The 17,439-nt window shown below is 31.2% G+C and overlaps 1 protein-coding gene across 3 annotated transcripts in view; it reads left to right on the top strand.

Moving 5' to 3' along the window:
• The window catches only part of LOC111689222 (homeobox protein araucan-like), a 44,695-nt gene extending 27,782 nt beyond the window's left edge, over window positions 1-16,913 (top strand). The window contains exons 3-7 of one of the 3 annotated variants that reach the window (XM_046952034.1): window positions 5,649-5,764; window positions 12,504-12,868; window positions 12,955-14,080; window positions 14,284-14,383; window positions 16,476-16,913. In XM_046952034.1, the coding sequence (XP_046807990.1) occupies window positions 5,649-5,764; window positions 12,504-12,868; window positions 12,955-14,080; window positions 14,284-14,323 (1,647 nt within the window). In that variant the 3' untranslated portion in view covers window positions 14,324-14,383; window positions 16,476-16,913. Of the gene's footprint in view, window positions 1-5,648; window positions 5,765-12,503; window positions 12,869-12,951; window positions 14,081-14,283; window positions 14,384-16,475 lie in introns of all 3 variants that reach the window. The other 2 variants (XM_046952033.1, XM_046952032.1) reach the window with 2 other exon arrangements.
• The last annotated feature ends 526 nt before the right edge of the window (window positions 16,914-17,439 follow it).

Raw genomic sequence — 17,439 nt, 5'->3', positions numbered from 1 at the left:
TTGACAAGGTATTGTTGTCATTCCAACTACGCTTTGTGTTATATTGACAACGTTGAATGTGGTACCAAGAGTGTATAATTTGAAAAGGTATTTTTCCCTTTGTGTGCATAATCTTAGGAAACATTCAAGTAACCCAACGTGTGGCAAGAACAACACAGTAAGTAGCCACGTGAAGCACTTCAGGAACTACATCGTATGTCACTTCATGTTGCGGACAACATTCTAACAGATTCATCTATAATGGCAACGTTTCGAACAAATTTACGGCATAGTAGGGGCATAAACAACTAAATGATTTGCTACACTGCTATCGATTTGGCACAACCGTGATATTTAGAAGAGAAAACTCTGCACTAGTTTAAATGATCTTGGTATAAAACTAACTTCCCCCACTTCATCCACGCCCTTATGCTAATGCTCCTTATATTAGATTTCATTAACATATCATAACGTTTAAGCTCAGATTTCAAGTGCTTCTTTAAAGCCTATTAATTTGTGCATAAATAAGGCCTATACATTTTGAATCTAACACAACATCTAAAAGAATATAGCTTAAACGGTTTTAGAAAGTCACAATTTTAATTGCTTTTATATTTCTATACTCTCGTTTCACAGAATGTCGTCATTTATCTTTGATTTTTTTTGCAATTTTTTTTTGGCTCAACTTTAAATAATTTCTTAAATTTCCTAAATGAAATCCCTTAATGAAGATTTACCTTAATGACTGCTATAATGGCAAATACTAACAACAGTTTATTAAAAGTTAAAACTTTTATATTTTCACTCCTGGCAGACACAAGTTTGTCGCAAGCAAAAACTTTAGCAATTTTAAAAACGTATAAAAAACTAATTGCTCTGGGTATTGAGGAAAGTTTTCTTATTTCTTAAGAAAGAATAACAATAAGCAAAATGTTCAAATATAATAAAATTAAAAAAAAACTTGCACTCTGCTTAATTTGCAAGGAAGTTAAGAAGAAAGATACATATAAATTGTAATTGGGGCATGCTTAATGAACTTTTAAAACACTCTACAAGGTAACTTACTAATGGTTTTTTGGTGCTTGTGTTTAGATAAACTTTATATGACGTTGTTTTAAATATAGTTTTTTTTTCTGCAAGTTTTTCATTTTTAGGTTGTATAAAAATTTATTTTTATTAATTAAAACAAATGAGTTCGAAAATTTTTTTGTAGTTTTATTAGGTATTTGTTGTAAAAAATTTAAATTAATATAAATTTAGTAAATGACATTTAAATATTGGTTTAATGTGAAATTAAAAAGTTTTTCTTATACATATTATCAAAGTAGAAAAAGTGTTTCATTATATTTCGTAGTATAAACGAAATTTCCTAAATATTATGAAAAATGTAGTTTCGTTTTTTCTTTATGTACAATTTTCATATTATTCTACTTTATAAAAATCGGTATAAAATGCCGATTCGACAAGAGAGTAGACATGCTTGAGTCCATATATTGATCTCGTTATGTTACCCTGAAGTTGTTCGTTCCTCGACCTACCCATGGGCCATTGCGTGTCCATGTTTAGTGTGGATTCAAAAGCAACCTGAGGCATGAAGAAAGGATACTATAATATTTACAATCATACTGGATATATCCACTGCGTCGTGCAACATTGGACTACCCAGAGTAACAGTTCTGATTGCCGAGAGGGCAAGACAGTGACTTCACATCACGAAAACTTCTACAGAAAAAGTTGTATGGAAGACTAAGTCTTCTATCACATGCACCAGTGTCCTTTCATTAAGGTACTAGTAGTCGTAGCTTAACCCTAGAAAGCACCAACAAACTTTGAAATCAGTTGCCATAATACGGTGGTCATGTGTTCCAAAAAGTTGAGCAAGTAGTCATGGAACTGATTTAAGCAGTTCTAAAGAAATCTTGATGAATTAGAGATTTACGGCAGAAGAGGGAAACGAACACCAACAATTGTGTCAACATCGTTGATATGAGGGCGAGCACCTGTCCTCACTAGTGTATTGAAAATATCATTCCCCGGAACATTGGCATGTCTCGTACCCAGAGAAGCTCCAGGTTCTAATTCCTACATTCGCCAAACAATCTGGACGTCCTATAGATTCCACATAGACATTTGAATATTCCTTTTAAATATCCTCGAATATTCCTTTTAAATATCCTCTAATACTTCATCCAGTTTGTTACTCTTTTAATGGTGGAGATTTTATCTTGTAATATGCTGCATTAGTGGTGGTGCATCTTAAAATTCTCCAATTAACATGATATTCATTTTTTCACCAAATTCACAATCGTTACATTTTCTTGTATTAATAACTTTGTAATTGATATTTAATTTAACGGCCTTTACTTTCGACAACCATAAATAATTTAAATAATTTCAAACGCAAAATTTGCGTTAAATTTAGATCAAAGAAAAACGCCGGAAATAAAATACCAATTTTTATATCAAACAACATATTGACATTTATTAAGAAATCATTTAAATATTTCTTTAAATAAAACTTTAAATAAATATGTATATATGTATGTATTTAAAAAAAAAGAAATACAACAGTTAAACGTGAGAAAAAAACTGAAAAGTCGTTTGTTCAAAGACAATTTATAGACGTACGGTGTCTTGGAACATGAACATTATTTTTAAAATTTTATTATGTGGTCGGTTCGTTGATTTTCCAACCAATAATGGAAAAAATGAGGTGATTTCAGAAATTAATAAAACATTTATTTGAAACATAATGTTAAAATAATTAAAAATGTTAATTATGTCACATAAATCAAAGTTTGACAATAATAAACAGATGAAATGTTTGAAAAAAATAAATAAAATAAAAAATCTTTACTACTACCTACAACTAACCATCAAAAGAAATATACAAAAGAACATAAATTAAAAGAAACTCACAAACACACACACAGTAACATTTAAATCCAAAAACAAAATATGGTTAATCAACTTAAAATACATAAAATACTCATACATACTCCTCTACAACAACTAAATAAATAGACAAGTTTTGTAAAAATCATACCAAAAACAACAATACGTTGAAAACCTCAACCAAAAAAAAATCAGCATATTACCAAAATGGTTTTATTAAGTAACAGTAATGGTGAATAGATAAAAAAGAACTACAAAATACAAAATATTTTTATTGTTTTGTTTGTTTTGGATGTGATTAATGTCTGTATGGAATTGTATCTAAGATGTGCGCTGTGTAGAAACAGCCAGCCCACACTTAACAAATATTGACCAATCGTAAAACACTGTTTGCAATAACAAATAACTTAAATAAAGAAACAGACAGACAAAACGAAGCAAACTTATTGTTAATAAATATTTATGTACAGATAAAGTAGGGACAGACACACAGATGGTTGGACAGACATTATTTATGGCTTTATTTAAAAAAACGTTAAAAAAATCAGAACTGCAGACAAATATTTTTTGTTAAATAACATTATTTAACAAATTTTATCAGTTTTAAACTAAACAAGAGAAATGTGTCAACGTTTTTTTGTATAAAGGAAAGATAGATAGATAGATAGATAGATAGATAGATAGATAGATAGATAGATAGATAGATAGATAGATAAATAGGTAGATAGATAGATAGATAGATAGATAGATAGATAGATAGATAGATAGATAGATAGATAGATAGATAGATAGATAGATAGATAGATAGATAGATAGAGAGATAGAGAGATATATAGATAGATAGATATATAGATAGATAGATAGATAGATAGATAGATAGATAGATAGATAGATAGATAGATAGATAGACCAATAGACAGATAGATGGGTGTATATTCTGGCACCATAGACACCCTGCACACTCTATCTTAATTTCGCTTTTAGCTTTGTTTCTCTTTCTTGGCGCAAAGTTTTCAGTATTGGTCCTTGGACGAGAAGTTTTTTCGTCTTGGACCTATTCCCAGTGTTTAGATCTTTGCTAGATCTTGCAAAGACTATGTTCCTCATGCGTTGAAAGAGAAGCCGATATATTATTCGAAACATCGTAGGATTATTCTAATTTCATATTCTGCAGCATTTTCTTCAACCTTTTAAACTTTCTTAAATGTTTGCTTTGTTGGAATTATGTTGTTATTATTATTTCAGTGATCTGGGTTGACACCTCTTCCCACATTTAAAGACGTAGATTGAATGGAACTTCCTCCAAAATTATCCTTCTCTTTCTCCACTATATTGTTGCCAACAAGATGCTGTACATGTCAAAATACTCAACTCTGTAGTATTATCTTGCTAACGTTGCAGGATAACGACGACCTATCAGCACTTGGGTAATTTAACCCGTGGATCATCATTATTACATTATCTGTTTTTTATAGATTGTTTTTTGTTTTATTGGACACCCCCGTTGGAAGTTAAGGTCCGCGATGATGTAATTACCGTTAGTGGTTACATAAGGAGGAAAGCTTCAGTTATACCCTTCAAATGATGACTGATAATTTAACATAACTTAAATGAAATCACTGCTGAAGGTTATATACAATTCATTGCAAATTAATAAAAGTTATTTTACTCTCACATACCTACCTAACTAGCAATTGTACCAATAACACGATGATCTATCACTGTCTAAATTAAAAAAATAAAGAAACAATAACAACAATAACATAATTTCTGTATTATTTGTAAAACTGACATTCAGAGCGTATCGTGATTATTGAGACCATTTGTTTCAGTACAAAACGAAACGAAATGGTTTAAATGAAACAATTAAAAATACATTTGCCAGTTGCTAGTTAAATTTGTTATTGCTATTGGTGTAACTCTAACAAACGCCATAATCATATAATGTTATGTATAGTGTAATTGTTAACTATTTATCCATAGTGTTTTTCTTCCACCATTGTTATTTTGTTTGTATTTATTTTTTTCCAAAGATGAGTTGAAGCCAAATGAAGACCATACCACTAAATACAGATTTACAACTTAGAAAAAGAAGAAGAAGATAAAGTACTATTTTATTTATAAATTTATTTATTATTCTAGTCAAGCTGTTTATAGTAGAGTTATTTAAGCAACTTTGTTTTTTTTTTATTGTTTTATTATATATTTGTATTCTGATGTCTGTTAACTAACAATACATATTTACGTCCATCTATTTAGCTTGAGGTATGAATTCCAGTTGCGACCATAGCAAAATGTTGTGGTCGTCGTCAGACAGACAAAACAGACGGACATAACGACTTGTTTAGGCTGGAAATGGAAATTGTATTGAATGTTTTATAATTTGTTGAATTTTTATAAGTACGAGTTAAACAACATGTTTTACAAAATTTTTGTGACAAATAAATAAAACTATTGAATGTTAATGTTGTTGTAAAAATCATATTAATAAATATGTATAGATTAGTTGTGTTGTTGTTGCTGTTGCTCTTGTCATTTCTGACCGTTTAAATACTGTGGGAAAATATCAGTTTTTATGGCTTTTGAAAATTAAACACATGTATTTTTTTTTATTTTTTACTTGTTGTTTAAATATTTATAAATAAATTTTATGTGTCAGTTTACAAGAGCATTAAATTGATTTAAAGATGATTTTGCTTTAATTAAACAATTAATAAATTGAAAATTTATAAATATTAATTTTATTTAAAACTTTTTTCTTTCTATTTTTCTAGAGTAATCCTTATGGTTTAAAAGATTCTACTGGGGGTACTGATATGACGGCCTGGACTTCGGCTGGTTTACAACCCACTACTGGTTATTATTCATATGATCCTATGTCTGCCTATGGGTAAGTTTTGAGATGTTAATTTTATAAGTTTGTTAAAAGAAATTATTTAAAATTCGCGTCTATAAGTAGTATGAGCATCTATAAGTTATTAAATTTTTATTAATGATAATTTGTAGAGAGCTAGTATTTCAGTTTGCTGATCATGGTTTTAATTCCCAGCAGAGACATTAATAATCATACACATACTGTGAGGAAATAACCTTTAAAGGATATACAAATATGAACAATTATTCCCCGGGAGTTTGTTCCCTTTTTCCCTGGGAAAAAACTCCCAGTGCATCCTATACTATGCTACAAATCAAATATCATATAAATGGACACGACCCACTATTATTCCTCAATTATTCCTAATATATTTATGTATATACCTGTGAAAATCTACACATATATATAAAAAAGCGAAATATTTCACTTGTTTACAATGCCAGCGGAAATAATCACCTATAATTGCTTTTAAAAAAATAATTTTGTAATTTACAGTATAGCATGTTCTACGTACTCCCTAACCAATGTGATGGAAATTTTACCTCAACAAATATTGTGTGCGTGTCAAGTTTATAGAATTTGTTTCACAAGAACTGCAATAAATTCATATAAATGCACTTGACAAAAGTTATTTAAAACTACTACATAGTTTTATTAAGTAAAAGTTTATTGCAAAACTACATCACAATCACATCGAATAGCTGTAAGGGTTTTCAGGCTCACATAATTGCAATAATAATCGCCATATTTGTGGTATTTTCGAACAAACAACTCTATAAGGTAATTAAGAATTTAATAAATTCAATAATAGGTTTTTATTTTGGTATAAGGTGACACGCCCACTAAATCAATTCTGCCGATTTTGATATAAATTACATAAAATTAAAATCTTATTTCTCACACTTTTGGATTTAGTTTTATGCTAGGTATTAATTAAATAGTTATTTTAATAGAAGATGCCACGCCCACTATTCAGATTACGCCCATTTGTATTTATACTAAATAAAGTGAAATAAATTAGTTCATTTTTGTTTTAATGGTTTTATACTGACAATAAAAAGTTTATGAAAAATTTTAAACAGGGAGGTGTAACGCCCACTATATGACCCCGCCTATTTTAATTCCAACTATACATTATAGTGATAGATTAATAAATACAAAGTCTCTCATATTAATTATATATTCTGAGATGTTTTTTGTAAGAATATTAAAGATCGGTTGAAACCATGTTTAACGTTGTTGTCCGCCATATAGATGAATCCTTTGATAGTAAACTGTAAACACAGGCGGTATGCATTGACTTCGTAGGGCCCATTAATAACGTGCGGCATATTCTTATCAAATTCTTAGACCACTTTTATCGGTTGCTTCGTAACTCAAACAACTACATGTTAAGAAAACAATGGATAAATATGAGGAAAAGAGTATTTTGCGTTACGCCATAAGGTGGCATTTGCTAACCTTTACTCGGCGTAACCACGATTAATAGCCTCCAAAGGATACTAACAGAAAAGGGACATAGACCTATCCGCTATGCAGATGATGTCGTTATACTTCTAAGGGAAAAGTATTCAATTTAGTTGTATCGAAGTGCTGAAAGGCTATAATAAATAAGACCTTGAGCTGGGCTCAACCGAGAAGTCTCAATTGGCGAAGATGGAATTCTGTCTTTTTACACGATAGACAAACATTTCGAAATATATTGAATTTTCCAAGAAGATACCAGTGGCAGACAGAGTTAAGTACTTAGCTATAATCATCATTGGAAATTAAATTGCAGACACCTCATAGAGGATAGGAGTGAATAAGGATCATCAGTAGGAGAACTATAGGCATGAAATTACGACTTAGTCCTGTGTCATAGAAGGATTATTAAAGTGTAACTAGATCAATTCCTGGAAAATTTCTTTAAACAACAAGTGCTATATCAAACTACAAAAGAGAGTTCACTATACATTAGGGTTTATAACTTTTATACAATTTTTGAAAATTTAGCTTAAAAAAATGTATATTGAAAACGTTGAAACATATAACTGAACGGCTTATAATTTTGGGCGAAATGACAAAAATCCATTATAGGACATATCATGAGTGCATTTAGTTTTCATAAAAGTTTTCAATGCTGAATAGAATTGTGAACATTTAAGTAAAATTTTGAAAGAGACATTTTAAAGCGGTTTGTGTGAAATGAGGCATAAACATAATTATGAACTTAAAACTCCTATTCGGAGGGTTCAGTTGTGTGGAGGCTAGGTGAAACAATGGACCGATGTTAACCATTTTCAATAGACTTCCGGTCGCGATACGATAAAATATCTGCCAAATTTCATTGAATTATTTTCAAAATTGCTTCCTGTAGTTTGATTACAAGGTTTACAAGCTGTATTCGGGAGTTCAGTTGTATGGGAGCTAGGTGAAATAATGGGCCAATTTTAATCATAAATAATACGCTTTGTCCCTGGGACAATAGAAGATCATGTGCCAAATTCATTGATTTATCTTTAAAATTGCGACCTGTAGTTTGATAACAACCTTAACATGGACGGACAGACGGACATAGCTAAATCGACACAGAAAATGATCTTCTAGGTGGGTATAGGACCAATGTTATTGTGCGTTACAAACATAAGCACGAACCCAATAAAATACTCCCCTAAAGTGTGCGAAAGAAACCCATGGTATATTAAAACGGTGGGTAGAACTACAAGGATCCTAACGAGAACCTACTCAAAATGAGCAAGTTGGAGGTTAGTTTGATGGTAGATATTCTGAGTGGTGGCACAGGATTATGGGCACAGCTATACAAAAAATGTTTTATATGCTTTGAATTTCTGTGAATGCGTATTTCGACCATTGTTGAGATTTGTTAAAAGTAGTATCTTCAGCTTTTATCAAATACTATTGACATAGTTATGTACTTAGAGGAAGCAAAGTAAACGTATTCTCTGGACATGGAGATTGACTTAAGCTCGACTGTAATGAATTTTGTGGCGGTTACAATAACAGGGATGTCTGTGAATGTCTCTTTCTAAATGTCAAGAGGAAATATATTAAATATATCTAGCCTTGCTGAATTATTTGGGTTAAGGCGCTAAGATGTATTTAGATAACTTATTGCTATCGACTGAATTTGCAAAATATGTATGTATAAGTGTTCTCTTATAACATTTTAAATAAACCTTGCATATTCAAAGGAAATCAATCTCAACCCATTTCCCCAAATTATTTCATCAATGTGATTGTAACCATTAACTAATGTAGTTTTGTCTGGATATTGGTTTTGTCATGGCTATTGTTTAATTTAATTATTTATAATGTTAACAAAACTAATGCGTATCTTTAAAATGATTTTTCCAACCATCAATAACAACAGCTTAAAAACCGCGAACACTAATTCATGCTCTTAAATACAGGGAACAAAATCTATAAAAATAAATATTGAAAATAATTACAGGTTTTCAGTTAATTTGTGCAAAAAAAAAATCCATATATTTTGTTATTTTTGTTCATGAGTTTTGTTTAATTTAAAAAAAAAATTATATTTTCCAACAACTGCTATAAGCAAAACCTACTATTATTTTGCCCCTACTGTACTGACTATAATTGTTATTTTTGTATATTTTATTTTTATAATTTGTTAAAATTGTTGCTGTGTGTACTTTGGGATCTAGACGCCTTTGCTCTTGTTTTTGTGTTGTGAGTTGTGTGTGAACAAGTATTTGATTTGTTAACAAGATTACACAGTTTAAAAACTTTAGACTCGTACATTTTTTGTTAGTTTTTTTTTTATATAGAGATTTAATTTTTGTTTCAATATGGCAGTTTGTTTTGTTTTGTTTGGTTTTTATAATTTTTTACAATTGCCACCCACTTTAGCTTGTGTATGTGCAGTCAGTCTGTCGTTGTTTTGTTTATTACTGTTGTTGTTTTAGTCTGCTTCATAAGCAAATTATAGTGTTGATATAATAAAAACAACAATATGCATAGCTTAGATTCGTGCAACAGTAGCTTCACAACTGCCATAATGTAAAATAAAAGAAGAGAAGAACTGAGCTATTAACTCGTTCACTCACTCATTCGTTCGTTTGTTGGTTTATTCATTCATTCAATCACTCAACTGATTCGCATTCATTTCTTACAAATGTTTGTCACACATGCAATGTTGTTTTTTGTATGTTTTTCTTTTTCTCCTTTTTTGTAAAAACAAATGGAGGTGGTTTTTAAGTTTTAAACTTTTCCATTTTTTTTTTTACATTTTGCTTTAAATCACAATCTGCCTACCTTGTTTATAATAAACGGTTAAGGCTTAAGATGAAGACATAAACTTTTGTTGTTGCTTTTAAGTTGAACAAAAAGTTTATTTCTCTATAATTATTATTTGCATAGGTTTTCAAAATTATTTTAAATTGAATGTTAAGTATTTTAGTTTAAAGTTTTATTTTCATAAGAGTTGTCGACAAAAATTTTCAGTTGTTAATAAAAATTATAATTTGTATCAAAATGGGGAGGCGTATGAGTAATTAACTATTAGTAAAATATTAAATCAATTATACGTTTTGATTTCACTTCGTACATAATTTCAAAATTGAAATATGTTTACGATTTGAATATTTTTTCTGTCACGTATGCGGGAATTCGGCACAGGTTATTGACATTACGTTCAGGCTATGAAGATCGAACCAGATGACGTAGTTGCTTTACGTGAACAATTGTCGTGTTGGTCTTATTTCACGGTGGTAGTTTTCCAACCACTGAGTGGGATGACTTTTATGTGCCGGTCCATGTACAAGTATCATTTGCATAGCTTAGCCTTTGCCTAACTTCAGAGATGCAAAAACATCAATTCTGTTTACAATCACGAAATAAGCCGAAGACCTTGTTCTTAATCACAGAGAATCTTATATGAACACAGCAAACCCAGAACAAACAGGGCAAGGAAGGAAAATTAGAACCGAATTTTTCCTGAGTTATAGACATTACCGTGCATCATTTCTCTAACCAACATTTTCTTCCATACTCTGATGGGACCTCTTCAATAACCAAGACAAGACAAAGTCAGAACCTCTTCTCTGCAGGCTATTAGTTTTCGTTGTTCTCTGGTTGGATCCCTTCTCAAATTATTTCAAGGAAATGCTGAACATCAACTGTTTATAGTCCTGGTAGTTTAGAAGTATTAGTAGCACCTATTTTCCCTGGGAATTGCAATAATTCATTCCGATTACAAATAGTCATTACGGTAGTATGCTCCCGGGGGATTTGATCGAACAGTATAAAGCTTACAATATCTGGAAAACTTGTATCTTGAATATTCCAACAAACATGGTTAAATCGCAGACTAATACAGCCGACACAATTATCATTGAAACCGATCACTATCGATTAATATTCACAATATCCTATATAAATTCTAAATGAACGGATCGACAGAGTAGTGAGGCTTAATTCATCTTATTGTTGAAGATCATGGGCAATGATTCAATGATTTTAAGTTATCTGGCCGCTCTCCTGAACCAAACATATGAACATTGTATCTACATAATTAGCACTATGAGAACATGTTTCACACATGTGTTTGGAGCTATTTTGCACATGGATGCAACTAATTGAAATTGTTCTCTATACTGGTAATTAAAGCCTATTTAGCAATGTGCGGGCTGATTTACCGACCCTGACCCTTTCCCTCTTATTTCGAATAATATGCAAAGTGATTCATGGGTTCAACATGCTGTTGCTCGCCACTGCGAAGTAATATTGGAACTCTAATGATGTCAATGAGATATGTACTACCAAAAGCTACTAGCGCTCAATAATAATGCAATCTAAGAGTACTAACTCTCAGATGAAAGTCTCAGCTTCGAGTAAGTGAAGATTCATAACGACATCTCTATTAGTTCACGAGATACTGAATTATTAATAAGAAATAGATTTCTGCATTTTTAGTTGCTGTATACACAGGCGTATGATTATTGTCTGCTATATTTTAAATTAAATATTAAACATACGCTCCATTTAACACACGTATTAAATTCTTTTAAAGATTAATTTTAAAATTCTTAAATCATAAAATGCATCGTAATACAGTCTTTTTTTCAACACAGTACTAAAAAATAAAATTAAAATTCTTGCTACAATGTTTATTTCATAAAGATAAAGTCTAGCGAACAACACAACCATTTTAAAATGCATTTTTTATAAAGTATTAACAACAAAAAAACAAAACGAAAATTAAGCAGCTAGAGAAATATTATTAAAACCCAAAACGCATAATAACCAGCCAACACTGCTGGCCAACGTCCTTGCTTAAGTTGTAGTGATAACCCAACAACGTTAGCACTCCATAAGCCAGGAACAAATAGAAAAAATAAAAAAATGCTAAAACAACGAAAAAAAATAAAACAGCAACAGCAAATAACATCTTTTAACAAGAATGTTAAATTCTGTGCACATACTGCGGTCTTTCTAGCGACTATAAAAAAACTCATAAAAAAATCCAGCGATTAAATTAAAAAACCACAGAGAAAAACCAACAATAAAAAGAAACAACAAGAATTTTTGAAAAAAAACATTATTTAAACCAAAATGAGGTTCATTGAAAAACTAAAGCAGCAGCAAGATAAAAACTTGCTTCTGCTGCTGTTGGGATTTAAAGGATGCTGTTTAAACACTTGAATATTTTTGCTGTGATTTAATATGCAATTCGCAACTTTAAAATAAATCTTAAAAAAATATTTCTGTTTTCTCTTTTTCGTTGCAGTTATGGTGCCTCTTACGATTTGGCTGCTAGACGTAAAAATGCTACCCGAGAATCAACTGCCACCTTGAAAGCCTGGCTAAATGAACATAAAAAGAATCCCTACCCCACGAAGGGTGAAAAGATTATGCTGGCCATTATAACGAAAATGACTTTGACACAAGTGTCGACGTGGTTTGCCAATGCCAGAAGACGTTTGAAAAAGGAGAATAAAATGACGTGGGAGCCAAAGAATCGTACGGACGATGATGACGATGGTATGAATTCGGATGATGATAAAGATGACAAGGATATGGATGATGGCAAACCGTCACAGATGCATGGCGGAAATTCACAAATGGGCCAAATGAATTTGTCGGGCAGAAAAGGTCAGTTTAAGATTATTTAATGCTTAAGTAAAATTACTGAAATTAATTTTAAAATCTCTTCGTATTTTTATTCAATTTCTAAGCAGATCTAGACAAATCTGATGAAGATGATCATCTGAAAAATCCCAATCATCCGGGAGATCTTAGAATGAGTTTAAATTTTCCCGGTTCTGGTTATCATGGCTCTAGTCATCCGCATGGTTATCATCCCTATCATCACCAACATCCTGCTTATTATCAACATCAGCAATCGATGTTTTCCTCGGGTTATGCTCATGCAGCCGCTGAAAGTTTAGTGGGTAATAAACATGATAGCGAGTCAAAAAACCCCATGAGCCGGGACTGTGGCGTACCAATTCCAGCCAGCAAGCCGAAAATCTGGAGTTTAGCCGACACAGTCGCCAGCAAAACACCACCACCACACTCGGCAGCTTTCATGGCCCAACAACAGCAGCGGCAGCAACATCACCAGCATCCCATGCAGCAGCTGCAGCAAATGAGCAGTTTACTGCCCAACAGCAGCAGCAACAGCAACAACAACAGCAGCAACAACAATATGATGAGTGGAAATTACAACATAAATCCTTATACACGGGGGCCCTCTACAGCTTACGAGAATTTTCTAGGAGTTATGGCTACCAACAATATCACAGCCTACAACAGCAGCAGCAACAACAACAGCAACAATTCCCAAACCAGCAGTCACAACAATCATCAACACACCAGCAACAATTCTCAGCAGCTTACCCCCACCACTCCGCCTATTACAGCAGCAGCCTCCTTAACAACCACAGTCCCAAACTCTCATCTTACCCAGCAACAGCAGCAGCAACATCATCAACAGTCGCAGCAGCATCCACAATCCTCGAATCCTCTGCAACGGGGGATGGGGTTTCCCGAAGCCCAACCCGATACTCCACCCCAAACTCCACCGAATATGAAAGTGCCGAACGTACAATTGGCCACGAATCTACTACTTACCGCTACGCAAGCCCATATGACCGCTACCTGCCACAACATCAACAACTCCATCACCACCAGCAACAGCCACCACCACCACATCAATAGCCACAGCAATAATAATCCTTATAATTTGACTTATTCACGCTCCTATGATTACTCACCGAGAGATGAGAATTCTAGTGGTAGTAGTTGTAGTTCCGGTTCCTCCCATCAAGATCAAGATCAACCATATAAATCGATATTTAAAAGGTAAGTTGATAAGAATTAAACTTTCTGGTAGAAATTTTTAAAATTATAAAAGAATGGTAAAGAAGTTTTAATCTAAAATTTTAAGAATTAAGAAGAATATATTATTTTTAACAATTTCCCTTCTAACTGTTACCTTTTGCATATATAATATTTTCTTAATTGCGATTGTTAATTCAGACCAACTTCTGTTTATTTACTTACAGTCAACAATTGTCAGGAGCTGGATTTGTACCGCCAGTTTAAGAAATGAAATATTAATCGAAACCTTAGAATTCATATTTGGAGCAAAATGTTTTATAAAAGGTTAGTATCAAAATGATAAATCAACGTATAAATAAATTATGGTCGATCAATCCTAACCACATGATACTCTACACCAGAGTACCCTGCACCTTCGTGAGTAGAACTTGTCTATAGGTTTTGAACCTACAAATTATATAGTCTGGGTCTTTACCGATAGTTATTGTCTGCAAAAACAATTTTCTAAAGACCCTTGGATTTTCTAAAGCCCTAAGGGATTTAAATTTTCAATAATTCTAGAAGTCATAATTTCTAGAAGTTTTTCTTAAAATAAGAAATGTCGGTTCATATATAATATGCATTTTGTTCATATCTTCGTTATTTATGAACCGATTTTAAATTTCAAACTTCTCAAAAGCATATCTGACAGAAGATTTAGATCCTTAATCTGACAATGTTGTTATTCCGAATTTTATCGTGATGCTAATACAAGTCAATTATTATAATGTTAAAGTTAAATTGATTTTCTGATAAGGATCTTATATGGGTCAAGGGTCAAATGGATCGAATTTCATCAAACTGAAAGCAATTATTAGATGAAATTTGAACACGAATTATTTGTATAACCTGCACCTTTTGTGAGTATAACTTTTCTTTAATTATCCGGCTCTATAAAGTATATAAAGTCTGAATGTTCACGAAAAGTGCAGTCGATGTCTGTTCAAAGAAATTCTAAAGATTTCAAATAACTTTGGGATCCAAATTTTCAATTATATAATTACTCATACTTTCGAGAAGTTTCTTCTTTAATATCAGAAAAGTCGGTTTATATATAATATGATTTTTGTTATTTATAAACTGATTTTGCTGATTTTTAATTGAAAACTTCTCGAAAGCATGTCTGTCAGAATTGTTGATGATTTTGTTCTCGAAGTTATCTGGGGTCTTCAGAAAATTGCTTTCAACAAACATACGGACAGACAGACGGACATAACTTAATCGATTTTACTATCTTTAAAGACTTGGAACTTACAAACAGAATGACAAACATATGTATATAAAAGTGAAGTTTTAAATAAATATATAGATCAACAAATTCTGGCAGGATTTGGCTTCAGATCCATCAGATCGAGATACGTTGTTTTAATCAAATTTTTATACCCTACACCACTATAGTGGAAAGGGTATTATGCGTTTGTGCTGATGTTTGTAACACCCAAAAATATTGGCTCAGAATCACTTTCTGAGTCGATTTAGCTTAGTCCGTCTGTCTGTCTGTGTGTCCATGTAAACCTTGTGCGCATGCTGCATTTCGCAATTTTTAAGTTGAATTTGGCACATACTCTTTTCTTGGTTCAAGGACGAACGCTATTGAAAATGGTCCATTATTCAGTCCATTATTTCGCCTAGCCCCATACAACCGTACCCCTCGCATCGGGCCTTTAGGCTCATAATTACGTTAAATTATGAGCCTAAAGGCTCAAAATTATGCAACAAAATTCCTCAAAACTTAGTTTTATAGAACGATAAATGACACTAATAACTTTTATAGTGATCGGGCCTCATTTGACCCTAGCTCCCATACAAACTCCCCTTCAGAAAATGTCTTTAAGATCAAAATTCACTTACAATTTCTAATAAAACGATTAAAATCTACATAAATAACTTTGAGGTAGACATAAATTCCTCTACCAAAATTTATAAGGATAGGCCCATATTTACCCTTACTCCCCTGTGAGTCCTCTTGTAGAAAATCTCTTTTTCTGTCAATAATACGTAAAAATATTCCACAATATGGTTAAAGAACAAATTAAATGCTTTATTTTTTTTTAAATTATCCACTTTTTTTAACATACTTACTGGTGTAGGGTTTCATATAGTCGGCAATGTCCGACTATACATTCATAATTGTTTGACATGTTTAACACTTTATAACTGCATAAATACGAAGTATTTTATAAATTTTTGATGTCTTTGTGTTATGTAGAAATCGGAGATTCTAAACTTGAATTCAGTGCAACTCAATCCTTTAGAAAAGTTTACTTAAGTCACAGAGTTTTAATTTTTTTTTTTCAAATTTTGTTGGTCTTTGTTAGCTAAAGCCACCTTAAACTATAGATTCTAATTGAAATTCTTTTTTTCCTTTTCATTTCAGCAGTTTCCAAAAAAACACTATTTGATTTCAAAAACATATTTTCTAATAAATAGAAAATAAGTGGGTTAAGTGCAAATAAATATATGTATGTATACTTCTTATAGAAATACTTTATTTAAGCTCCTTTTAATCACTAGTTTAAGTTAAGTTAAAATAGTTGTTAAGTCTTAAATAAATGTTTCATCTTTAATCTCAGATTAAATAATAAAAGAGAAAACAAATTTTTAAGAAAAAAAATTAAAAAATCTTTAAAAGTTTAGGAAAACATTTTACACATACGAGTTTACAAACTTAATGCAAACATACAGGCACATTATTACACAAACACACACAGATGCATACATATAAACTTAATAACATATAAATACATACATACATATATATGTATGTAAGTTTGTTTACATGTATGTAAATTAGCATTAAGTAAATTTATTACTGTGATAAATTCCTAATTTGTTTTATTTTACATTATAATTTTTGCTATTGATTTGTGTGCGTGTGTGTATGTGTGTTTTTATATGTATTTGTATTAGTTTTGTAAACATTTTTTTCATTTTGTACAGTTTATGCAATAATTAAATTTAAACAATTATGTTAAATCACTTTAAATATACAATTAAAAAAAAAAAAAACAACACATGTGCAAAATAGTTATAAAATATAAAATAAATAATTACATACGGCAAATGATTATGTACATAAATATAATGAATCTATTTAGGTATAATTATGTTCGCAACATCATACCAATTAAACGTATTTAATTTGAAATTAATTAGATTTATAAAACGATAAAAAAAATGTGTGAAGCAGAAAAAAAACTAACTTAAATATCTTAATTATAACTTAATTTAATTAATAAATCAATAAAAAAACAAATCAATTGAAAATTATTTAAAAATTGAAGTTGTTACTTGTTTTATTTGTAAAGATCTCAAGAGTTGGGGTAAGTATTAGGTTTTAG

The sequence above is a fragment of the Lucilia cuprina genome, chromosome 5 (genome assembly GCF_022045245.1).
Source record: "Lucilia cuprina isolate Lc7/37 chromosome 5, ASM2204524v1, whole genome shotgun sequence".
Classification (NCBI taxonomy): Eukaryota; Metazoa; Arthropoda; class Insecta; order Diptera; family Calliphoridae; genus Lucilia; species Lucilia cuprina.
Note: the sequence above shows the minus strand (reverse complement) of the source record. Positions and strands in the feature narration are given on the sequence as shown.